At 39.5% G+C, this 25,355-nt stretch overlaps 1 protein-coding gene across 6 annotated transcripts in view; it reads left to right on the forward strand.

Annotated features, from left to right (window-relative positions):
- Window positions 1–25,355, forward strand: part of axin1 (axin 1) — a 30,024-nt gene extending 4,669 nt beyond the window's left edge. For 2 of the 6 annotated variants that reach the window (XM_085404370.1, XM_085404369.1), the window contains exons 3-12: window positions 4,615–5,586; window positions 10,752–10,892; window positions 11,507–11,603; window positions 14,040–14,177; window positions 17,365–17,888; window positions 17,977–18,141; window positions 18,328–18,567; window positions 18,962–19,045; window positions 21,823–21,972; window positions 22,068–25,355. In XM_085404370.1, coding sequence (XP_085260496.1) covers window positions 4,691–5,586; window positions 10,752–10,892; window positions 11,507–11,603; window positions 14,040–14,177; window positions 17,365–17,888; window positions 17,977–18,141; window positions 18,328–18,567; window positions 18,962–19,045; window positions 21,823–21,972; window positions 22,068–22,194 — 2,562 coding nt within the window. In that variant the 5' untranslated portion in view covers window positions 4,615–4,690 and the 3' untranslated portion in view covers window positions 22,195–25,355. Of the gene's footprint in view, window positions 1–1,782; window positions 1,911–2,284; window positions 2,440–4,614; window positions 5,587–10,751; window positions 10,893–11,506; window positions 11,604–14,039; window positions 14,178–17,364; window positions 17,889–17,976; window positions 18,142–18,327; window positions 18,568–18,961; window positions 19,046–21,822; window positions 21,973–22,067 lie in introns of those variants that run through there. The other 4 variants (XM_085404371.1, XM_085404368.1, XM_085404372.1 and 1 more) reach the window with 4 other exon arrangements.

A 25,355-nucleotide genomic window follows, 5' to 3' on the forward strand; every position in this document is an offset into this window, starting at 1 on the left:
GGTGGCAGAGAATGGTTGCCTTTAGATTATAGACAAGACGAAGAGAAATTGTTGGGATGACCTTAAGGAGCAAAATATGGAATTAAAAAACCTGTAATATTTTTGTGCAGCTGATTCATGAAGGGCTTTAACAATTAAAATGTTTAAAATCAGTTCCTTATTTCACAGCTGGCCAGTGAGTAAAAACAACAGTGATGCGTTGTCTTATAATACTATAAGACTATAATACTATAGCCTGGCCAATGCAAGATTTTTAAGGCCAATACTGATATATGGTCATTTACAAATATAATCAGCCATTTTTTTCCCTTTCAAACATAAACAGATTTGCCTATCATTTGATAGGAGTAGTTATTCACGAGTCCTTATTAAGATAACATCACAATGCTTGATTATTGTCACAGCAAGCCATGGATTACTTGTGTACACTCTGTTTACGCTCTGCCCGACTCTGCTCGGACAAACTGGTTGTTATGATTGGGATATTCCAAACAAGTGTTGCCAACTGGGAAGTTACACAGTGCCCCCTGGCTGACAGACTATGCAACATCTCCCATCTTATATTCATCGGCCATTACAAATTCTGATATCGATATGTCACGAATATGTGCAGGGATTTACAGTTAACCAGCTGAGGAGTGACAAAGGTTTGGATAACTATTTGTATTAGCACTTGTAGTTCGTAAGAAGCTGTTCTTCACAACATTACCTGTTTGATTGTTAAAAGCTAAGAATGAATCGATAAAAACATCTACAGATCTACATATGTGACTAGAGGACCAAATTATTTTTGTTTCACTCAAAGAAAGTACCAGTTAAAAAATTGACAGTGCTGGAATTATTCTGATTTGCTTTTGGAAGAAACAACAATAACACAGAGTAACTGATGCTATAAAGAGAGAACTGTCAGGGTACTTAAAATGCTTAAACTGCTTCTGCACAAAATCAATTTTGCCTCGAGGAGGCTGCAGTGCATTGGGCCTTTTTCATGTTTTATGTTGCCCGCATAAATATTGTAAGAACTACAGTTCACACTTGAAAGGTTTCCAGGTTTGAGCCGGTGTTTGGAGTGATACGTTGAGACAAAGTGTGAAATGTTTGTGTTCTTGTTGTATACACCTGTATCCTGTTATCCTACTCTAGTTTTTTTTAATGATTTCATGTAATTACTCACTAATCAAAAACAATATGTTATTATAGTGTCCCACTAGCTTTACATCTTAGGCTCAGTAAAACAGTGTGACAGCTGAGGAATTCAAATGACACAATCAGTCAGCAGCTGCACATTGGCTATTGCAAACTGCTTATTATATTTGTTAATTCATGCACTTCAGTTTTCTTCATAAAGACACTCGAACAAGATCTCTTTATCCCAGTTGCTTTAAAAATACTTGCAAAAATTGCATTTACACAGAAAATGTACCATATTTTTTTGTGTCATGAATAATGAGGCCAGCCAGATTCATTGTTTTCACACTATTAGTATGTTAAAGTTTAGCTGATGGCCTCATCATTATGTGTTATGTACCGGTACGTTTGATGTCTGCTTTATCAGATGTTCTAGCGAAACTTCCTGGTGGTAAAAGTTTATGATAAAGGCCGCCTGAATGCAGCACATAACAGGAAGAGTAAACCTTTGCTGATTTTAACTGATCAAAGCGGCTCTTGTAGAATAATCAGTAAAGTCATCTGGTGCAGTCTGTGGTTGGAATGAAACCTGTAGACTCTCTGACTCCGAAACAAGTGGTTGCCCAACCTGCTCTGAAGTGTAGTCTACTCTTGCTGATAAGTGCTACTCATTCCCTGAAGAAGTTCTTTAGTGTCTTTTGTGGATACATTCTGAGTCTGTGTCATGGTTTCTGCCTGGCAAGACACACTCTGACAAAATAAGGCTCCTCAAACCCATTAAGGTAAACATTTGAGCATTTTTGAATCTTTATATATACCAGGGATTAAAAATCAGGGCAACGCTGACATCACAGGTTATCATACTGGCTGTAGATCTGATGTGAACAACAAAAAAACGGCTTTTCAGCTTAATGTGCACAGTGATGCTGATGTGTGTAGCAGTTAATCAGTTGACTTTTTAAATGTGTTGTTATGTCGTATTTCTGTGCATTATGCATGAATTTTCATGTATTTCACCACTTGAAAGAGAGAGAGAGGGGAGGAGGAGGCGGGTGGAGAGGAAAAATCGGTGTACCACATGTACCGAAGCTTAACACCGGCAGTTTGTGAAGTGAACAGGCGAGGCGCTGTGCATCATCTCCTGTAGCCTCAGCTCCATACAGACAGTGAGAGACAGCCATGGAGAGGCGGAGAGCGGGCTGCTTTCTTTGTTATTTTTAAACTCTTGCAATTCGCAACAATGACACTGTCGGCTGGGACTCGTGTCGGTCCGATAGCCCGATGCACTCGCAAGCAGAAAGATTTTCACCGGTTAAGTATATGTCACTTTTTTTAATGGCTCCCCCCTTGCTCAGAGATTGGGATTGCGGTAATCGGGGGGGGGAATATACCATCGCTTTGCTTTGCTGATTGTAAATGTGTTCGGAAATGGTTGCTGGGATTCCCTCTGTGTCCTCTGACGGTAGGGGAAATGTTTACGGGTGCTTATGCTGTGTGTTTAGTTTAGCAGCTGTTAGCGGGTACACCACAGATATTATTAGTGTGACAAAGTTGTGCACTTGTCGGTCGGCTGCTGATAGGCCTGGCTCGCTCTCTCCCTCTATGTGTGTATGTGTGTGTGTGTGTGTGGAGTTTGTTTCTGGCTCCCCTCCCCCACTCGCTGTCGTTCTGCTCATTCTGGAGAGGCCAAGACATGGATGTGATGAGAGGCTCACTTCAAAGGAACAACCCAACTGACACGGTTTCAGAAAAAAGGGTCATTTTCCCCCCTGTTTTAACTCGACTCTGACCGGCGGAAATTGTATGGAATCCCTTCTAAATATACCTCCGCCGGAGCCGCACACCTGAGAGCACAGAAGGTTCATTTATATATTAATACGCGGATGCATCGTCTTTACAGGTAGCAGCAGTTTGCCCGGGTGATTTATTCCTACCAGCATCGTTAATAGGCCTGAAACGCTCGTTTTCTTGGAGGGGAGGGCTAATTTTCATTCCAGCACATCTGGCCTGATGCACAGTGCACGTGCTGCTCACACTCCAGGGCTCTGCAGCGAGCAGAGCCGCTGCTGCCAGTTTTGTCTTCATACAGCCTTTGTTCAATCAGAAAGAAAAGATTTGTATCAGTACTGAACCAGACAAGAGAGTGGGTGTGCCCTAAAGGGAAGGGTGATCTTGCTACAGTAAACCCACCTGTCATTTGTTCTGAAATCATAATTTGGCAACATTTATATTTAATCCTATTAGTCAACAAGTAGGCTGCACTGGGATTTCGATTGGGAAGTGATTTAGGCTGAAGTCAGGGCTATTTGCGTTCAGCTTCTCTACCCGTGATTTGGATCTGCTTGCAGCTGTCAAGAAGTAGTGGATATGTAGTGGAGCTGCTGTGGATATGTGAATTTAAAGGGTCAGCTGTGGCTGCATTAGACCTTAAATTGAATCCTGACACAGTATCTGGGAAGCTTAGCCATAAGCTAAGCAGTCCGGACTGCGTAGAGGTGGAGATCCGGGCTCTACGGTGTCGTTCCTCAGCAAAAAAGCAGCACACTTGGTTATTACACAAAGACTAAGATGTGTCCTTGATCCCTAAAATCATTTGATACACCATCCCAGGTCCTTCCCTAACACCAGGGGGTATCATATAAAACGAGAATATGGCATAAGGATGTAGAATGTGTCATTTGCAGTACTGCTATGTCAGCTAGTGGGAAATAGACTTGGGCTGCTTCATTATCAATTTAATTTTGTAAACCCCAAGTGAATTTTCACCCTTCCAATACTAATTTGAATGAAACTGGAATAGATGTGTGAGCTAATGATATGCATTTGCTACACTGTATTCATACTGCTGTATTCATACTGCGGTCGCCCCATGATCGGAAGGTCGGCGGTTCGAATCCACTTAACGGCTACCCTGAGGTACCCCTGAGCAAGGTACCGTCCCTACACACTGCTCCCCGGGCGCCTGCTTAGTGGGCTGCCCACTGCTTCACTGAGTGAATGGGTCAAATGCAGAGAAAAACAAGTAATTTCCCCATGGGGATCAATAAAGTATCCATTATTATTTCGATTTCTGCTCAGGTTTGCAGATTGAATGTCGAATATCTGATCCTAGCGCATGAATGCTTTTCTTTCACTTTATGCTTTTTTGATTATAAAGTACCGCTGTACTGATTTTTACTGTGGGTGTGTTATTGGACATGACTCAAATGTGAGATCAATGTGCTTTAGGGCTTTAGAGTAGTTTTCAAAAGCTGACACAGAAATAAGTGATATTTATTTACCTGCTTTAAAAAAATCCAGCAAAAGAAAAAGCCCAAAAACCACATTGGTATTCTATTGATTGTGAATTTCTCAGTGTGGAATAAATTGTATTGTAAAAACCTCAGAGCAATGTTACACTGTTAGTGCCCTGTCACTGAGTAGCAAAAGACTGCCTTTCTATGACGTGTTGAAGCTGCATCTCATTATAAATTTTCCTCCTTGCAGGAGTTCTTTTGCAGTGGCATAAGTAGAACTCTGGATCGAATAGTTGTGCAGTGTGGGCTCTACGGGGACGTGGTATATGGATGCTGGGACTATGAGCATAAGCGACAAACGGGGCTACTTAGCAGACCTAGGAGGCAGCTTCACTGAGGATGCTCCCAGACCTCCTGTCCCCGGTGAAGAAGGAGAGCTCATATGCAGTGATGGTCGCCAGCACAGCAACTTCAGCTTCTCCTCGAAGAATGAGAGCCTCAAATGTGAGCCGTCTGTGGCTACACCCAGGCGATCTGACTTGGACCTGGGTTACGAGCCGGAGGGCAGCGCTTCGCCAACACCACCCTACTTAAAGTGGGCGGAATCTCTTCATTCTCTCCTGGATGACCAGGATGGCATCCTGCTGTTTAGGACGTTCCTCAAGCAAGAGGAATGTGCAGATATGTTGGACTTCTGGTTTGCCTGCAGTGGTTTTCGGAAACTTGAAGCCAGTGAGGTTACTGAGGAGAAGAAGGTGAAACTGGCAAAGCTGATATATAAAAAATACATCCTGGACAACAATGGGATTGTCTCTAGACAGATCAAACCAGCTACAAAGTCCTTCATCAGAGACTGTGTGATGAAGCTTCACATTGATCCTGCCATGTTTGATCAGGCTCAGACTGAAATACAGACTATGATGGAGGAAAATACCTATCCATTATTCCTTAAATCTGACCTATATTTGGAATACACACGGACAGGGGGTGAAAGCCCAAAGTTGTACAGTGACCAGAGCTCGGTTTCTGGCAATGGAAAGGGGCTATCGAGCTATTTACCACCTTTAAAGGAGTATGAGGAATGGAGATGCGACCAAGGACCAGAGGAGCTGCCTGAGTGCGACCCCACGCCAAGCAGCCGTCTGACTCAGAAGCTGCTGATGGAGACGGCACAGCAACGAGTTGCCAACAGCACAAGATTCCAGGACAGTCACGAGTACAGGTAAATCCTCTGAGCAATCAAAAAAGCTTCACTTCAGTTTTAGCTGCACAGCATTCCTCTGAAAACTGCTGAATTAGAAAAATAAAAAAGCCCTGAAACTGCACACCAGCACTTGGGCTGATGTGACTGTGAGTGTAGCTCAGGAGATGGCAAAGACTGTGTGTGAAGAGAGTTTTAAGTATTTGCACTTATGGTGGTGAACAAATCTCAGAAGATAATAAGGCTGCATTACCGACTGTTTGGAGGTTGCAGCAGAAATCTCTGTGGTGCTTGTGAGGGCGCTCTAATAATCATGTGTTTTGCTTAGCCACTGGAACAGACTTTGTATTGAAAGAGTCAAACAATGATTTTGTTTAAGGAGGAGTTCTCCTGAAATCATTGACCCTGGAGTTTGTAATCTTTGCCTTCCCTTTCCTCTGTATATGAGGGCTCCATAATAAAATATTGCAAAATACCTGTTTGACTGTTTAGTCTAGAGCTCCCAAACATTTTTTTTACTGTTAGCCAGGGCTGTTAATAGATCCTTAAAGTAGGGATCCTTTTTGAATTTTAATTCACAAAAATATTAAAATCTTCACAACAATATGACATGTTGGAATGCACAATCCTATATGATCTTTTTTCAGTTTACACATCTGCTACAAGCTTTCAGTACATTACATGGTCAATAGTGCAGCTTAAAGTCAAAGAAAATATGCTAATAAAAAGTGGAATGTGTTATGTAGAATTGGGACAAAGTTCATTTTTTGTATTCTGAAGCACATCAGCTGCATACCAATGTCCAGGTCTACAAAGTCTTGGCTTTTTAGCGCCAGTCAAGTGTTGAGTCGAGGTGTACTGTTTTGTGTTTGCCTGTCATGCTCCTGCACATGCTCTTGTTGTTCACAGTATTTATTCCAGTGCTGATATTTCTGATTGCATTGTTAACAGCTGAACAGAACTGGTGGTTTATTAAATTACCTATAGCTATGTGCTGTTATATTTGGTAATGTCTGCATGAGTGAACTGGAAATGCCCCGGAAGACCAAGTCTGATTAATCAAACAAGACAAATCTTCACTGATGCAACACTTGGATTTCTTTCTTGTTCTTTTTTTTTTGTATAGGCTGGCCTTAGGTTGTTGGTAATCTTTTCCTTGATTTTTAAATATGCATAATAGTGCAAATAATTAATAGCTTGGAGCTGTATGAAGGGAAAGAAAACTTTGGTTTAAGGTTGGTTATATTACAGAATGTACTGGATATATGTGGGTAGATCTCAGTGATATTTTATGCATGGAACCTTTCCAACATACAGCAGTCGAGAGACTGGCAGAAAGAAGTGATATTTTATTGGCTTTGGTAGGTTCTGAGTATTTAGACCAGGATCTAGATGATTCAAAGGCAAAGGAAATTATAATCCTGTTAAATTAAAAAAAAAAAGCAGCTTAGAAACAGAAACTTTGTTACAAGGGCTGATAGGAAGTCAACTTCTAAAACTTAGTGTGAACTAAGGTTACGGCTTCAGCGGAGGGTTAAGGACTCTTGCAGTAAAAATGGCCAACAGAAGCATGTTTGGTGTGCGTCACTGTTGAAATCTCACAAGGAGCACTTGTAGCATTGTTCGGTTATTGCTACAACGGAAATAGCTACATTGTAAGACTTTAACGCAATTGCCTAATTTGCTGTTATGTATAATTTTCAATTTCGCTGTCAGACTACAAAAATGTTGCCATGTTTGACCTCTGTTCCTGCAGTAGCAGCGGTATGATGGTGGGGAGAGGAATTTACATCAGCTGACGAACATAGAATACCTTACAGATAGAAAGTTCTCTGTTGCAGCAATATTGAACACAGCCCTGTACTATGTATCTGTGACTGAAAAAATCCCGATAATCATTTGGTCAGTTAAATAGCGTGAGCATGACTACTACCCTTTCTTTCCAAATTCGTTCACTGTGGGCACCTAGACTCTTACTAGCTGATATCTGAAGATTGCAGAATGCAAAAGGCTCTGTTGGAGGATATGAATGTTTGAAATCTTATCCAAAATATAGAAAGGAACAAAAAACAAAAAAAGCTTCTGCCGCAGGCATTTCGGGCGTTTGCTGGTGAAAATCTACACGGCAACTGATAAAGAGGTTTTAAGTTGTGATTGAAACACACTTGTGAGCTTATTTCCACATCATTATTTCAGCAATCAAGCATTTGGCCAGAATTACAAAAAAGCATTTCATTTTTAAAGCATCACCCATTGGGTTTTTGTGAAACTAAATTTTACAGCAGTTTTGTCAGATCTCTTCAGAGACAGGCAACAAGAGACATTAAATAGTCTTTCAGAACAGCTTTAAGAAATCAGATGACTTGAAAGAGAATAGCCTTTAAGTGCGTTAATGTTTTGGGAGATTTTTGCAATGTGAACGAGTCAGATATGTTCTCATTAAAGTTAAAGTTATATTTCAAAGGCACGACTTCACTATATTTGTTATTTTCAATGAAAGTTGTTGTTGCCTCTGAGTAATATTAAAAGCCACCCCACAACAATCACCAGGCTTAAGTAGAGTTGAGTTGCACATGGAATAATAATATTAGTCACAATTTTTATATTGTGTAAGTTAGATAGAGATACTGAGATACTGTATTGCATTTTTCAAGTTAAAATCTTGAACTGCCAGTGCCACCCATGCTTTCTTCCTGGCTGGCAAAGAATGCTGAAATGCACATGTTTCGAGAGCTATGCCTGAATGTATCGAAGAGACGAGTGTTCAGTGTTCGGTGACAGAGATGGTTCGATACGACTAATGGCCCTACGCTCATTATCGCGGGTGTCGTGTGCTGATTTTGACGTAGCTTCGTGTGTTGCATGCCAAAATCTTTGTGGCGCTTCAGCCAGTCAGGTCGTGTACCTCGCCGTTTTTGAAACCGGGTGCCAAAGCTGGGTTGAAGACACGAGTGTACGATCGTGTCGGGTTTTTTACGGCCACTTTAATGATATTCCAGCACAGAAGCTCAAAGACTTACAGATATACAGAGGAAGATTTTGCAACTTTTTGAAAACTTGAGAATTTGTGAATTTGCGAAAACTTTGCAAAAAAACAAAAAGTCAAATCTTTGCTTCTGGTTTTGGCTTATTTTCCTTGTATATCAGTATTTATGTGCCAGTATTATCTGAGTTGCAACACCTATCATTCAGGAGAATACTGCAATTTGAGACAATGTTACAGTGGCGAGAAAAGCGACAATTGGGCCGGGAAAATCTGGCCTTAAAGAAAGCATCTATGTACCCAGTGAATGACTATCATTGAACAGAGGTGGTGGGTTAAGAAACCAGTAAACAGATAACACCTTTTCTTCTTTCAGTTGTATCAAAACTGTTACCACATACTCCACAATTACCAGTTTAAAGGTTTTGATAGAATGCAATTTTTATACTTGTACTAGCCCTTTGCTAACCTGGCGTTCTAATTATTCATAATTATAACATATTTATAAGCTAAATGTTAATGAAGTTGAGTGCAGTGATTTTGTTTTGAACTCTGGCTCTTAACAAGGAAACTCTTAACTCTCAAGGGAGACCTGGCCAAGATAGGCAGCAGCAGGTGTCTCACAGTTACAGAAAAACATTTATAGAAATGTTTTCTAAAAATGTAAAAGGTTTTAAAAGAAGTTTCCCTAAATTTCATTAAATCTATGAGGAAGAATTGCATCTGGATGTGTCTGACATTTGACTGTCCAATACTCTGGTATTGAATTTGAAGAGTATGGCATGATGGTGCAGCAGTCAGCACTGTTGCCTCAGAGCAATAAGATCCCTGATCAGGCCATCTGGAGTTTACATGTTCTCCAAGTTCCTGTGTTCTCCCAAAGTACTCCAGCTTCCCCCGACTATCCAAAAGCATGCACGTAAGGTGATCCTATAATTGTCCGTAGGTGTGAATGTGAGCGTGAATGGTCATCTCTGTGTTCCTGCTGTGGACTGGTGGTCTGTCCAGGTTGTACCCTGCCTTTTGCCCTATGACAGCTGGAATAGGCCCCAATGCCCTGTGACTCTGATTTGAGCCACAGGGCACACAGGGCATTTGAGTATTTTACATGCTGAAATGCTATCAAAAATGCTGTTGCTAGCCTTTCTTGCTCTCTGTTGCTCTTACTTTACTCTGGTTGAGAGCCTGTTTGTGTAAGCCATGCCAAAGAGATAGAAGTGCGAGTGACAGGATATTACAGCAGCAAAAAAATAAATAAAAAAGATAAAAACCTTTTACACTGTATGAACAAACGGAGTCACTCATAACTCGCAGTTAATGGCTGTTTATGGCCTTTGAAGCCTCTGCTTCCTTGTGCCAGACATTTTTCAGATGTGAATCACTGGCAGTCAGGTGGCGCGAGGGGTCAGGGGATTGATATAAACTAGCATTAGGCTCACTGTCAAACTTGGGAAAACACTGTATAGTATTTGCAAATGACCTAAGTTGTGTATAATTGGTGGGCCTATATGAACTTAAATCCAATCTCACTTATGCCAACAATGGCAAAAAATTAAGCAAATATGAAGAATTAAAACGAAGGACTCTCATGTTCTCCTATCCTCATTCCTGTGGTTGAAGATAGAAATCTTCATCCAGCTACAAGAGCTGCAGGTTCTGTTATAATAGTAGAGCTTTCTGACAGATGGAAAACATTTAAATGAGTATGTTACAGAAAATAAATAGCAGGAACAAATAAACTCCAGAATGTAGTGACATAGAGTTTATCCATCCTGCTTACTTCATCCTTACTTTGAGGCAAACTCAGTTTAAAAAAAAGCAAGATAAAATATCAATCAATCAACAAATATTCATTCATGTATTGATTTGTTTTTATATGCAAATTGTATGTCCTCTGCTCCTTTATTCTTTGCTTCAAAGTTGTGAAGACAGCACACTGCTGCCTATACTGCACAAAAAACAAAACAAAACTGACTTCTCATTAATGCACTCAGTTCAACTGATTCTTGGCCTGAAGGCTGGTGTTTTACAAGATGTAGCATTTCTAATCTTGTTTATGTTGGTATGTTAACTACCTTAGAAATCATCCAAAAAACTTGAGGATGCCTTTCATATCTCGGTCTACTTCTGTTTGTTACCCTTTTGTCACCATGTCCTGTTTTTTGTTTTTTTCTTCTTTCTTTTTTTCCCCTCATTTTTCCAGGCATGCACCATGTCGGGAGACAATCAACCCGTACTACGTCAACACTGGCCATGTTATGGCTCCTGCCACCAGCGCCAATGACAGTGAGCAACAGAGCATGTCCAGTGACGCAGACACCATTTCCCTTACAGACAGCAGTGTGTATGTATTTTGGCTTCATCCAAACATTTCACACACAGTTGTACCAGTTAAAACAGGCTATGCAGGTTACAACTTTTAGGGGAATGACAGTTTTACCTTCACCAATAAAATAGACAGGATCCTATTATATGTGGGAATAGTATATATTTTAGTGCAACTTGGATTTCAGTGTTTTTAAGTCATTGCCAGTTGTGTGCTTTTGAATGAAGATATGCAAAATAAAGACTTTTAGTTGCAGATATGACACTGGGGAATTCAGCCAACGAAGCTTCAAAGCATGCACAACTGCACAAAAATGTTTTTGAAGCTGAATGGATTAGAGGCTGTTATCAGCTAACTGATCCAGGACTTCCAGAACAGGAAAAAAAACCCAGAATGAGTAATATCATATAAAATGACACTCTTCTGCATGTGATATGTGACCATAATGTGCAACGCCGCTTGTGCAGAAGGGACACTATTAGCCTGTGAGCATACCTGTCCTGCTTTACGAATTAATCACTATCTAGGTGTTCATTTTAGGCACAAATTCTGTGAAAAGCTTTCAACTTCAAAGCTGCCTCTGTTGTTTATTCATGAGCATGTTTTATGAAAATGTCTTTGTTTAATTCCAGAGATGGGGTTCCACCCTACAGATACCGCAAGCAGCATCGCCGCGAGATGCATGAAAGTGCCAGAGCAAATGGGCTAGTGCCACTACCTCATATTCCAGTGAGTTATTCATGGGTTATTTCCCTTTTCTCTCCATTTCTGCCTCGACACCTTTAGCTGTCGGTTCCTGGCTTATTTTTTTCTGCTCCGCCATTGGAGATGTGCATATTTAAGCTCTGCTGTGTCGCGGGGTCCTGTGATGGAGTATAAGAATAGCTGATGGTGAAAGAGTAGTCTGTCTAAATGCAGCTTGATGCTTTCCTAAGCTGCGTGCGCTTGAAGCCTAGTAGACATGAACCTTTCCCTGTGACAGCCTGATGCCTCCCTCTGCAGCTCCTGCTCTCTCTTGGTAGGAAACTCGAGCTCTAATTAGGCCTTGGAGTAAAGCGTCAAATTAAAATGCCTCATCCAGCCTCTCATTAAGATGTAAGAATTGACTATATAGAAGACCCCAAATCTCTACCCCTAACAAATTACTCTTCAGTTTTTTTTTAATAAGAAAAAACAGAGATTATGTTTTAAATATGTTTAAAGAAGAGTCTCTTGTCAAGTTATTTTTGCACTTACTGGATTCAAATCGGGGGCACAGTTTGAATAGGTAAGATTGCAGTGTAATTGCATACACTGACAGGAGAAGAAATTGTACACTTTACAAAAAATCCCAAGACTAAAGTTGCAGTTCCTGTGTAATTAAGTAGAATTTCAGTAGAATTTATTTTATTTGAAATGACAATGTAATTATATTAACATACAAATACTTAAAGGTAGGTACACTAAAAAAGCAATCAAACAAGGAAATAAATTAAAGTGGTGGAAAAGTGGAAGGAAATCATGCAGTACTTAATATTATTTAAAACCTTATTTAAAAGAACAAAAAACAACATTAACTGTCTTTCTAAGGTGTTGGGCTAATGAATGCTGGCACAACAGCTTTAGTGCTCATTGGTGTTAATTCTCGAGGTCCCAGGAACTCTACTGGACAGTTCTCCCAAAGCCTCCATTTAGAGTTTTTGTGACTGTGGTGTGTTAAATCTGCAGTCGGTTAACAAGGTTTAAATATGCCTATGGTAAAAGCAGTAGAATATGTTTTACATCATTTTGATATTCATCCCAACCCCCACAAGACCTACGCATGACTGTCTTTCAATTCAGCAGACTACTTCCATCATGACAGACATGAAAGACGAACACCCGGAAAAGCAGGGGTCTAGTTGGGCCCAGCTATGCCAGAAAAATGCTCCCACAGCATAACAGCTCTGGTGGATCCCCCTCACTGTAGGGACCAAGCATTCCTGCTTTAAATTGAATTTGTCACATATCTGTAGAATGAGGCCGTTATTAAATCTGGTCTAAATCTCTTTATGTCCTCACAAAGAAAGACACCTTTATCAAATATATGTATTATAATGTAAGTAAGTAAAATAATGTAAGTGATGTATTTCTAAGATAACTGTGTTTATGAGAAAATGTGATTTGATCTTTATGTTAGTTAAATATATGAACTACATTGCCCTGTTGTTTTTACAACGGGGCAATAGCCCTAATCAGTGCTAACAGCTGACCTGATTAGCTATTTTTGTGGGGGGGGCAATAATGCACAATGAACATTCATTCTTTAATTTATTATTCATATCTTTTTTTTGCACTTTAAGGTTTACTGTGTTGTGTTTTTTTTTTTGTGTTTAGTGCCGACATGGGACAGTTTTCCAATTTCGTTGTGTTATTGTACGAGGTATGACTGTGCAATGACAATTAAGAGTTATCTTATCTTACTTTTATGTCAGAGAACCTCCTTAAGCAGCACAAACAATAATTTTGTGCCATTTTATTCCAACAAAACAGTTTTAGCTCATTAAAATTATCATTAATATTTTTAGTTCATGCCTTAAAACTTCAATAAGATTAACGTCTTGTCATTCATACTTATGTTCTTTCTGTCATTGTCTTTTTCCATTAGTCAACCTCTCCTAAGGTTGTGCTGCCCTGATATTCTTCTGTAAAAGTTCTTTGTACAATATGGCAAGACACTTGTCAATGAAATATTATTAACTGAATTGAAGACTAAATGATTCAGATACCAAACTGGTGAGTCCCTACTGCTGGGGAGCAAACCCACATCTTCAGAAATAATTACTGTTAATACTTATTTTAAGGTTTTTCATGGTTCACACCAATCAGTCTTGAGCAAATACTCAGACTTGCAAGGTTAAGAGTATTTTACAGCAGTGAATGAAGCATACTGAAAAAAAGCCCATCAGCTTTAGTGATATTTAGTGGTAAAGTTGTGGCACATTTGCTAATACTTAAATTTATTATCCCTTTGGTGTTTTTAACACTCAACACCATCTAGTTTAATGTCTTCCTGCTTATGTTTAAGCACTTTAATGTGATTGCTGAAAGGATGTTGGAGGCCAAGGTGGGAAAACATCCTGGGACTGCTGAAGTGGCTTTGACAGTAATGCAGCAGTGCTTACATTTTGACATTTCTTTCTCCAGCGCCCAAACCGGATTCCAAAGGATATACACGTGGAGCCAGAAAGGTTTGCTGCAGAGCTGATCAGGAGACTGGAGGGCGTACTGAAAGAGAGGGAGGCTCAGGAGAAACTAGAGGAACGACTGAAGAGAGTACAGTTGGTATGTTCTCTCTGTTTTCTGAAGAAGCGTATACTATTGAAAGAACAATCAGAAGCTGTATTTTGTTAATTCTGCCTAATTTATATGAATAAGAAGCATCCTTTAGCGGTTTCTACAGAGGTTCAGGCTCAATGGAATCACGTGTTCACTGAATGACCTCTAATATAGTCTCAACAGTGCAGAGCTACTGGTTACACATTCAAGTCATGTGAGGAAGTGTTAGGAGCTGAATATTGCTACTACTGTGTAACACAACTGAAGAATTTTAGTGATGAGGGGATAGGGGAAATTAAAGTATGAGTTCCTAAAGTTAAAAATGCTTTGGGGCAAAGGAACAATTCTTTTTTATTTGCTATATCATCAGTAATATGTCAGCTAATAATGAAAAATGCAGTACAGTGACCTAAAGAACTAAACTTAAAACATTTTTTTCATTTGCAAAGCTTGAGTCAGAGATTGTTTGTGATTGCAACATGAAGGGCTGGTTTTAAAGATCACATTTAAAGTCCTCACAGTGCAAATGGTAAAATCAAAGAGCTCTGTTTTCCCAATTTACTAAGTTTGGTTTACTTTAATAAAAGAATACTTGAATAGATTGTGAAAGCTTATTGAAAAGCAGATTGCTGGTTGAAGTGTAACAGTAGATTCTACCGATGCTTATTTCTGAGCCAGACTGTGAGGTGTGTGCTCGGCCGTTGAGCTTTAAGTCTTCAGTAACAAAGGAGACTTAAATCCACCTGGCCTTAATGAAATTAATGAGGCCAACCATTTGAATAGGGAATAAAAAAACATTATGAATCACTTGGAGAATTCTGTCCTTGGCCTGTCAGCAATCTGGCTTTGTCTGTGAATCAGATGGAGCACCTGCACATTCCGCCACTTGTAAGCCTGGAACAGTGAGCCGCCTGTTTGATGTCACTTGAATGTTGATGAAATGGTTCCTGAAACCACAAATGAAATCTCCCTCAGTGTACGGTGCCAAGTATTAAGTCTCAAGGCAGGCAATTTATGTGGGTAGCTATGAAAGGAAAGAAGGTGCCATCACGCAGCTGAAGGTTTGGCCTGTGGAAACGGGAGGCGAGGACGCCATTCATCAAGTAATACTTTGGAAATGTGAGCTTGGGTTTTAGCTTGTAAATGAGGATATCAGAAGCAGTAAAATGTGATATAGTTATGGTGTCTGTAGCATAAAATTAGATTTTTAAGGGTGTGCCATCTTGTTAAAAAATCCAAAATCTGATTCCATGACAATGCAACTTTTCAGCTTTCCACAGCTCCGTCATGCATTCTGCACAAAATTTGATTAGGACTTCACATAATGTAATTATTGTACGGAGTAAGCAAATTATCGGCAAAAGATTGTGAGCAGGGCTCTCATTGATTCCTTGAAATATCTGCTCGTCTCTTCTTCATTGTTCTGTGTGGATTTTGTGGGCTCGGCTAGCGCAGATATCCGGATGGAACGCGGAGATGTAAAGAAACATCAATTACTTAAAAACTTGCCAAAAAATACTTGGCTGCATGGGTCATATTTTGCAATACAGCTGCATCTAAGAAAGCCGTGGGCATGAGAAAGTTAACTGCGTGTATGAACAGGCTGAGTTTCCTTTTCACACAGTTGGAGTAAGAGGATGGCGAGCACAGAGGCAGCGCTCAAAAGATGGTTTGGCATGTTTACAAGTGGAGATCTATTGAAGGTTGATTTAATTATTGACATAGCTGGCATGAAAGGTTTGAGCCTGTGCTGGTTAAAAATGAAAAGTAAAATCTGTCTTTCCATATATACATATTCTCTCCTTTACCTTCTTTCTCTGCCAAAATGTTCCCACCTTTATACAGGAGGCAAAATAAAAGGCGTATGGTGCTCATTTCTCCACCTACAATAAATTTTTTTCTCTTTATCCAAATTTCCCCGGGAAATTATGATGAATATATTATTATCAGGGTAAAACTGAATGCTTAAGGTCTTTACTGTCACCCTGGACAACCTACTGGCATGACTGTTGAGATTACAGGGGGCAGTAGGATTACATGATGACTGTGTCATCAGTTTTAACCACAAGTCAAGAGCCGTTGTTGTAAATAGGTGCTCATTTTGGTTTGGTGTAAACAACATGTGTTTGAATAGGTGGAGAAATAGTTTTAAAGTGCTCATGTAAATCTGCCCTTTGCTTAATGCTGCTTCGTTTAAATAGCCACGGGGCCTTATTGTATTACTAAGGCCCCGTGGCCTTAGTAATACAATAAGGCCATGCTAGTGCTAAGCTAAAATATCATTCACATCAAGGATTATGTGGAAACAAGTTAGAAGAGGGGAAATTATATATCATTCATGATCCTGTCATGATCGGTAATCTCTGATAGGGATTTATTTTTTCAACCACGAGTATCAAATAAAAATGCTCGAGCTCAAGTGTGGATTTCTAGAGACATTACACTCCTAGAAGTTTACATTAAAAAAATCTAGTAATGTTTTATGATGGTTTGTTATGTCAGTATTTCATTTAGAATAAAGTATTTCTGTTAACAGAGGCGTGAGATCCTGGGCCATATAGGAATAACAACATGACCATGCAGTTCTTGACCGGCATTCTCCGTTCACTCTTTCCGTTTAACATTGCACGTCCTGCACTTCCTACAGTGCCTGCTTATCAAAACCTATTATGAAAGCCTGCAGCACCCCACCCTTTAAATCCCCCTGGAGACGAGTCTGTCAGAGAGTTTTGTCCCAGTCAGTCAGCGCTCGAGCTGTAGCAATTCTGCTTGTCATGACACGAAGCCACAGAAATATGCTATTTGGATGCTGAAACGGTTGTATTCATAGATTGTCTCCAAACTGCTGCATTAAGAAGGAGAACACACATTTCAACTTAAGGTTAAACCTGCCATCTTCAGGTTGAAATAAGTACTGCAGCTGCAGCCTGGTGGAATAGCATCAGTTGTGCTGATAGTGCACATGGAACACAGCTGGTGAATAAATAAAATGCACATTTACATATTTTGTATTTCTTTGCTATATGATTTAAACATTCATTGTAATCCATGCTACGAGTATATATACATTATTTATAAATTAGGTTAGCCTTTTTTGTGTTTTCTTTGTGTTATATGTTGTGTTTATCTTTATTTAGATTTTTATTTCAAGGTTTTATCTTTTACATTGTGCGTATATGTGTTTGTGCTAAAGGAAGAGGAGGCTGACGAAGTCATGATGGCCACAGCAACATCATTATCCAGTCACAGGTTCCCCCCTGGTGCTTATTCACAGAATTACAACCCTCGCTATGCTGACAACACCTACAGCGCTCCTTTTGTCGGAGATGCTCATGAAGAAAACCCAGAGAGCATCTTGGACGACCACGTGCAGCGAGTCATGAAGACCCCGGGCTGCCAGTCGCCGGGAACCGGCCGTCATTCTCCGAAGTCGCGCTCACCAGACGGTTTCCCAGGGATAAAAGGGATTGGGATGCCAGGCCAGGGTAAACATGCATCCAGGCACGGTTTCAAGGGAGAAACTAGCCACTTGTACCACCACAAACACCATGGCCACCACACAAGCGTGGGCAAGCCCAAAGAGCAGGTGGAGGCTGATTTAGTCACGCATGTGCATGGGAGCTTTCCCTGGAGCACCGAGTCAAGTCATTACGGATCAAAGTCTCGCAGCTATGCAGACGGCATGGGATCCAACCCCATGGACTATGCAGGGTACATGTAAGGAACAAACTAAGAAAAACTGAATTCACACATGAAAAATACCTGTTGTTTTCTACTTATCAGTTATTTATTTTCTATTTTGCAGCGGCAGAGGTGGCACACAGTGTAAAAGAGCATCAAAGAGAGGTGAGGAATTGCGGCCTTATGACATGCCGGGGCCTGGAGAGGAGATGGAGAAAAACCAGAAGATCCTTTTGTGGCTGATGGAAGGACAGAAAGAAATGGTTCAGCATAAGAGAAGCCCATATGGGTCAGTGATTACCTTTTATTAGAAAACATAATTTTTTTTCCTTTTTTTAAATTAAATAAAACTAAAACATTTTAGACATGTGCTCATGCCACTACGTCACCAGTGCACAAGTAAAGCTAAAATATGCTAAAATAAGCATGTTTCTTTATTTTATTAAATAAATTGCTGATATGTTTTTTATCATAGGAGCACCACTGGGTCCAAAAGGACTGTTGGACATGAGGGATCCCGCCTCAGCTCAACGGGGTCGATGCATCCGTGCATCAGTGGTCAGCTGCGGAACAGTGTGCAGCCCTCTCACCCTTTCATCCAGGATCCCACCATGCCGCCCAACCCAGCTCCCAGCCCCCTCATTCAGCTGGAGGAGGTTTGCCGGCGACTCGAGGAGGAGAAGATGAAGTCCGGAACACTGCAGCCTAAGCAAAGGTAAAAGAACAGATATGACTCATGTCCACTTGTTTAGTTCTTCAGTTTTTCCAAAGAATATAATATTCTGCCATATCTGTACCCTGCTCTGTCGTACTTGTGACAATTGCTCCCCTCTTCAGCTCTGGGAGCTAAGTCATTGCTGGCTGTCAGCAGATAGAAATCTCAAATATATTGTGAAATACAAAGAGATTTAAAAGGCACAGACAAGCTTGTGTAAACGGTTTGAAAAGGGTTTGCATGTCACAGACTGTAATTTATATATATTAGTTAAGCCACAAAAGAGAAAGCCAGCCCTTTCCCTGTTATCTAGTGAAAATCTTTAGCCCGTGTGCCTCTTTTTTTTTTTTTAAGCTGGTCTGTGTCTAACCACCGGGGTTTTTTGGTCTCTCAGGTATGTGCTGGAGGTGATCCAGAGGGATCGCACAGCAGTCAGGCCCGTACAGTTCCCTCAGCTCAGCGAGCTCTCCGAGCCCGAGTACGTCCACTGTGTTCCACAAATAGCTTTTAACATTGTGTGCGACATGTTAAGTCAGTGGAAAATAATGGACAAATAGCACTTTCCTGCAGTACTGCCCTTTTGCAGGATTATTACTGATTTAATAACAATGGTTTTACTGTTAACTGTATGTGGCAGAATATTTTCATGATCTAAGGTTTATCATTTCCTCAACTGCTCACAAATAAATTGATCAGACTTGAAGGCTGAGATCATCAGATTTCTTGGTGATTAGTTTCTGTGAAGACCAAAAAAAAAATGAGGTCACAGAGGAAGTAGGAGTGTATGTTTTCTCTGTTCCCGGAGCGGCAGACTAGCTAGAGTGTTACAAAAAGGATCTGTTTTTGATGTTATTTGAGAAACATGTATTTCTGTTTGATGTCTGACTGCCTGATAGCTGCCTACCAGATGAGGAAGAGCATGAGAACTGCAGATGAAAGAAAGATTACGTGACACCACCTCCTGAATCCTCCTGTTAGATTTGCGAGGTCTGGCATTCGTTTACTGACCGGACCTTTCCGTAACTCGAGTACGCACCTCTAAAAAAATTACTTAAAGATGACAGCAAAATTGGAATACAGAAAATATGAAGGACAATAGGATAATAATAATAATAGTATTTAGGAATTATAATTATACATAAATCTAAATTATAAATATAGAATTTCTGATACTTTTGGTGAGACAGCTGTGGGCTGGGGCGTATACTGGAAACCCTGCATCACTGGCAGTATAAAAGCTGGGCGTAGCCACTGTTGTCACTTATTTTCTTCGAAAGCGTTTTTGTCATCACCGTCTTAATATTTTGAAACTGAACTTGTTATTCACGATTCATTAGCACATGAGCATAAACTGGAGAATCCACCAGTCCTTTTAGATGGGCCGTATTTTACAAAATGAACTTTATTCACTGTGACCCAAAATGACGGAGCCTCTAAACCTGAGGTGTCAAACTCATTTTACATTGCGGGACACATACAGCCCACTTTGATCTTAAGTGGGCCGGACGAGTGAAACTCCGCCTTCCTGTCAGTGTAAAGAAATTCCATGTCCGTTTTTCTACACGATAACGAAAAGGCTCCTGCGACAAAGAAAGAAATCTGTCTTGACTCTTTGGACTTAAATTGTAAGAAATAAATGTGTAAAATTACAAAACAAGTTCTGTTAGCTCATTGCCCAGACTGTCCTTTTTTTCAGCTGTAGTCGTAAAAAAATGTCTACAGTAGAAAGTAAAAAGCAGAAACTATTCTGTCATTTGATTATTTATTGTTTAATTACTTTGTGTAGTATGAATGGCTACAAGGGAGGGTTTTATCAATAGGAAAAGCTGCAAAAAATATGAAAATACAGTTAAAAGTCCAAAATGTCTGCTTGTGCTTGTTTGTGGTTAGCAGCAGATCAAACAAGTTAAGAATTATAAGAATTATAAATGGCTTCATGATGCTCATTTTACATTTTGCTCCTTTCTTCACTTCTTCCCGACACTTTTGAGTTTACTTCTGTGTACCTGGCCTGTATGCCTATACTGGCTGGCTTCAGAACGTCTGCCCCCCTTTCTTGTTTCACATAAAGGTTTGCATGTGATTGGCCGGATGGTGTGCCCATCAAAATAAAGTCCCACTCCTTCCTGGATTCTCAGCAGGGCTGAAGATTCGGCTCGCACATACCAATGGGCCATTAATAATTGACATATGAAATTATCTCACTCGCCTGATACAATTATATCCGGCCCACGGGCCATATGTTTGACACCGCTGCTCTAAACTCATCAGGAAAGTGTTTACTGAGGTCAGAGCTGAGAGCAGTTTTACCTCAGATTTCTACAGATTAGATTTTCTTCATTTTTGAGACTCGGAAGCTTTTATGCTCTCTGTGCTGTGTACTGGTATTAGATTATTTGAAGTGTCTTATTAAAGAAGCTTAAAGGCTAGGTTCTCACAGAAATTCTGGAGTCATAAGTATCTTCTCTCTAATCTTTCTGTGATTTCTAACTAGATTTATGGATGTTTACTTGAGGGAGCATGTTTGAGGTGGATAATGACATCTTTGGTAAATGTGACACTGAATCCAAAAGCATGCGTGTCGTGTTTGCATGACCAGCTGTGACTCACAAGGATGAGGATTTTGGAAGCAAATTGTGAATATCAGGCTTAATTTGCATCCGCAGTTCTTGCAGAAAAGAGAAAATCATGCGGCAGAGACGTATTAATACGAATGCATCAAAACCAATGTATGTATCCTATAATGAAAGCTGTGTGTTTAGATCGATGGAAAAACGGCCACCTGCATTTTGCCATCTGTTAGAGGCCAGATGGATGCGATGCTATGTAAATGCACTCCTACAGTAACGTGTTGACTAATGATAGCTGCTTATTCATTGACATCTCTCAGCTGTGATTATTGGCCTTGATTCATCATGAAATCACAGGCTATAAATTGCGGACAAAAATCAGTTTATATCTGAAACTTTCCGTAACTTGAATCAAGTTATACAATTGATCAAGTTTGTAGCAAAAATGTAAACCTCCTTTCCAGTCCATGAATTCAATTAGTCTTTTTTTCCCCTGTTCTTCCATCTATTGCTGTGATTTTTTTGAGTAACTTACAATTGTCACTACTCTAAGTCTCAGCAAACTCTATTCAAAGTAGACTTTTTTCCCTCTGTGTGTCTTTTAAGTGAAAAATGTTTTACATAGCTTTGGACATGAGAGAACTTCAAATGTTCTAAAAAAAAATCCTCTCTTTACTCTTTTCAGACACAAAGCTACTAAAAAGCAGCCATGTGAAAACATTACTGTGGCGTACTACTTCTGTGAGGAGCTGATACCTTACAGGACTTCTGTCAAAGGGAGGGTTGTCACGCTGGGCCAGTTCAAAGAACTGCTAACAAAGAAAGGAAATTACAGGTGAGACTCACGGTGCTACTGGGTAACATGTGGGGTGTCTTCTGGTATCAAAGAAAGTCAAGTTGACCTTGTATTATTTTTTTTTCTCTTTTTAGGTATTATTTCAAGAAGGTAAGCGATGAGTTTGACTGTGGGGTGGTGTTTGAAGAGGTACGTGAAGATGACGCTATCCTGCCCATCTTTGAGGAGAAGATCATTGGCAAAGTAGAAAAAGTTGACTAAATTTTAAAGAGGAGAGAGCCGAGTAGCCAGTGTATGATGGACTGAGGAGCAAGTGGATGGTGAAGAGGAAGTGCTTTACAAAGGAGAATGGATAAGGAGGCAAGAAAAAAGGTGGATCCAGCATCAGAAGATTATAGTAGTGGGCATTGACTTCTGTATCACGGCTGCAGTGAAGTTGGACTTGAAGAAGAAAAATCTCATTTTCTTTTTGGAGTGTAATGTAGCATTGTAAAGTTTACTAGAAAACAAGAACAAAAAGTGCTACTAATGCTACGTATTTTTGATAATGACTTATCAAAGGGTTTCCTTTCTAAAATAACTGCACTTGTAATTTTTATATGTATTGATACCAGATGTGTACAGTTTGTGTTAAAATACAGCAAAAATTTTCTATCTATTTAAGTATTTAAATTGCTACTTTTAAGCCTAATTAAAGCTGAAGCGTTGCCCCTCGTGAAGACGATCCGATTCCTCGATAGGGCTGATTCTTGTTTGCTTTTTTTCATTAATTGTAAGAGCCCTCTGGACGCTAATGTTTGTGACTTTAAAGTGCTTTTAATACTTCACTTCTCAGAACTTTATTTAGAGGCATCAAATCAGACTGCTTGTTCGTTATATTATATACTACTGACTCGGTGTAGACCTTCTTAAGAACCCATTCTTGCAACCCAGTGTAGGAATTTTATTAATGTATTTAAAAATATATTTAAAAAGTCCAATACAGAACAGATTATAATGTCTGTCTTATGGCTCAGTCACACATGAGTAAAAGTAGGATGGCAACCTTCTTGCAACAGTTTGATTGCACTGAATTTGTTTGCTGTTGGACTGCAAGTAGTTATGGTCACAAGCCACCAGTGGTTTAATGTGTAACACCCTCAACCTGTGGGTGACCACTTTAGATCTCCTCTGCCATTTGAACAGGGCCAAGCAGTAACGATTTGAGTTGGACTGACTGCAGTCACTCTTAGATTAGCAAAGGCTGACAAATATCTGCCATTTGATTTATAAATGCAGACTGCAAACATATTCCAGTCGTTCTGAGTCAGTCTTGCTGCCTTGCATCATTTTGCATTAGGGGACTTGATAGGTTGTCAAGCACCCATGCTATTTTGCAGTTAAATTACTGTCCTACAGAAACTATGTCACTATTTTTGCAGGAATCTGTGTTTCATATCTGTGAGGTTCTGGCTTGACTCTGAATGTAAGTAGTTAATGTGAATTTCTGTGTATGTTGTTGGAAACAGATTTTCTCTTTTTGGCGATTTATTGCGTGCCAACTTGACCCCAACGAAAGTTGCTTTAAAAATGGCAACTTACTACATCTGGTTGAAGCAACCGTTACAAAGGCAACAAGACCACAAGTTTATTGCATGTGGCTTCAATTAATTTTTTTTTGTCACAGTCTCTCAGCCACTGTTTTCCCTGGTATAGGTGACTGTAACAGAGAACAACCATATCCTCCATACATTTGCTGTATATGGCATGTAAGTGTGGCTTATTGCTATGTTCTTTAAGATTTGTCCATTACATTGCTTTTATCCTAAATTAAACTTAACAGGTGAAAATGGATGCAATAATAGTGACGAAAAAGTTGTGATTAAAAATCCCAAGGTGAATACCTATGCAACTTGGTTTATAATTTTGGTTACTTAACAACAACAAAAAAAACATTAGGCGTTGCGTTTTTTAAGTCAAAATAAGCACATTAAATAGAAAAAAATATATAATTAAAGACTTCACATATCTGTCAGGCTATAAAAAGTCAGTATCAATAAATTAAATAAAGCCAACATTTGAAACGGCACGAGATTTTGCAGATTTTTCGTTCTAATTATTTATTGACTTGTGTAAAACTGATATTACCAGTTAAAATTCTAACTTTTGCTTGTTTGAGGTAAACAAGTTTTAATTTTTTTTTAATTTTTAATTTTTAATTACAGAATCTATTTGAACATCGTGATGCCAAAAAGCATCTCAATATCAATTTCAAGTTTATTTTTTGTCTTTTCAACTTTGAGGTCCGTAGTTGGCTGGTAAATTAATAAGGGACTGCACTAAGAGCTCATGTCTACTCGATCGCCTTTTCTAGCTTATAACAGTCACATATTGTGCCTGACAGGATGTGTTTATTGACGTTTAGTAAATTTGCAACGGACACATTAAACCAAAGAGGAGGAAAAGGAGGCAAATGCTCATAAATGTTGAAGCCTCGTTTCCAAAATAGCTGTAAGTGAAAGCCTACAGAATTGATTTGATTTCAGCAACTTGCTTCAAAAAAGATTGGGCAGTTTCATAATATACAAACATGTAAAATGTATTATCCAAGTAACAGGGTTTAAACCATTTAGGCTTTAATATATTTGAATAATACAGTTTAACTACAGTGGTGTTTTTCCACCTGTTTGTATTTTCTGACTTTTTGATTATGGCACCAGGTTTATACTGAAATATCTCACACAAAAAAAGTCAGCTAGAGTGTCTAAGGTGACATTAAGATTCAAGGCCTCCATGTTTTATTTTTTCTTATTTTCTGTTCTTCCCCATTGTGCTGAAGCAGTGTGCTCTAATGAGTGTGTATTCCTTTGTAATGGAAAGACCCGTGGGCCTTGAATTCAAAGTGCTGTATTGTATGCGTTGTTGCGTAGAACCTTGTGTAAAGAATGCCTGCTTTTTTTTTCTTGACATGCTGCTTTTTTTAGATTTCTAATTTAAGTCAGTTTAATATATGAAGTGCGTTAGCCTTCTGTTGTCGTTTGCCTGGTAAATTGTGCATTTAACAAATTGAAATTCCCATTTATTATTTCTTTTAAAATATCAACTCTATCATCAGTCTTACTGTAATAGTCCCAGAAGTGAACTTCTCTTATTTAAGATCAGTATGTGGATAACAAACAGCAGAGTGCCTTTATTGCTATGCTAATGATGTCTTTAGTGTAACTTTCAGAGGGATATGGGGACGAGCTTTAATTTTGCATTGCCATGAGTTTAGTTCAGTATTTGTAACAGTTCCACCTTTTAATGTAAATATGTAAAACTTAAATTGCCCCTGACCAGCAGCCCAACTGTCTCATTCAGTACCTTGGAGCGGTTTCTGTTCAGTGACTGGCATGGGAACCATTTGAGGTACCAATAAATACTTGCAATAAAAAAGCACTTGT

This window comes from Rhamphochromis longiceps, linkage group LG4, assembly GCF_057381845.1.
Source record: "Rhamphochromis longiceps isolate RC_006_pf linkage group LG4, R_longiceps_female_GT1.1, whole genome shotgun sequence".
Classification (NCBI taxonomy): domain Eukaryota; kingdom Metazoa; phylum Chordata; class Actinopteri; order Cichliformes; family Cichlidae; genus Rhamphochromis; species Rhamphochromis longiceps.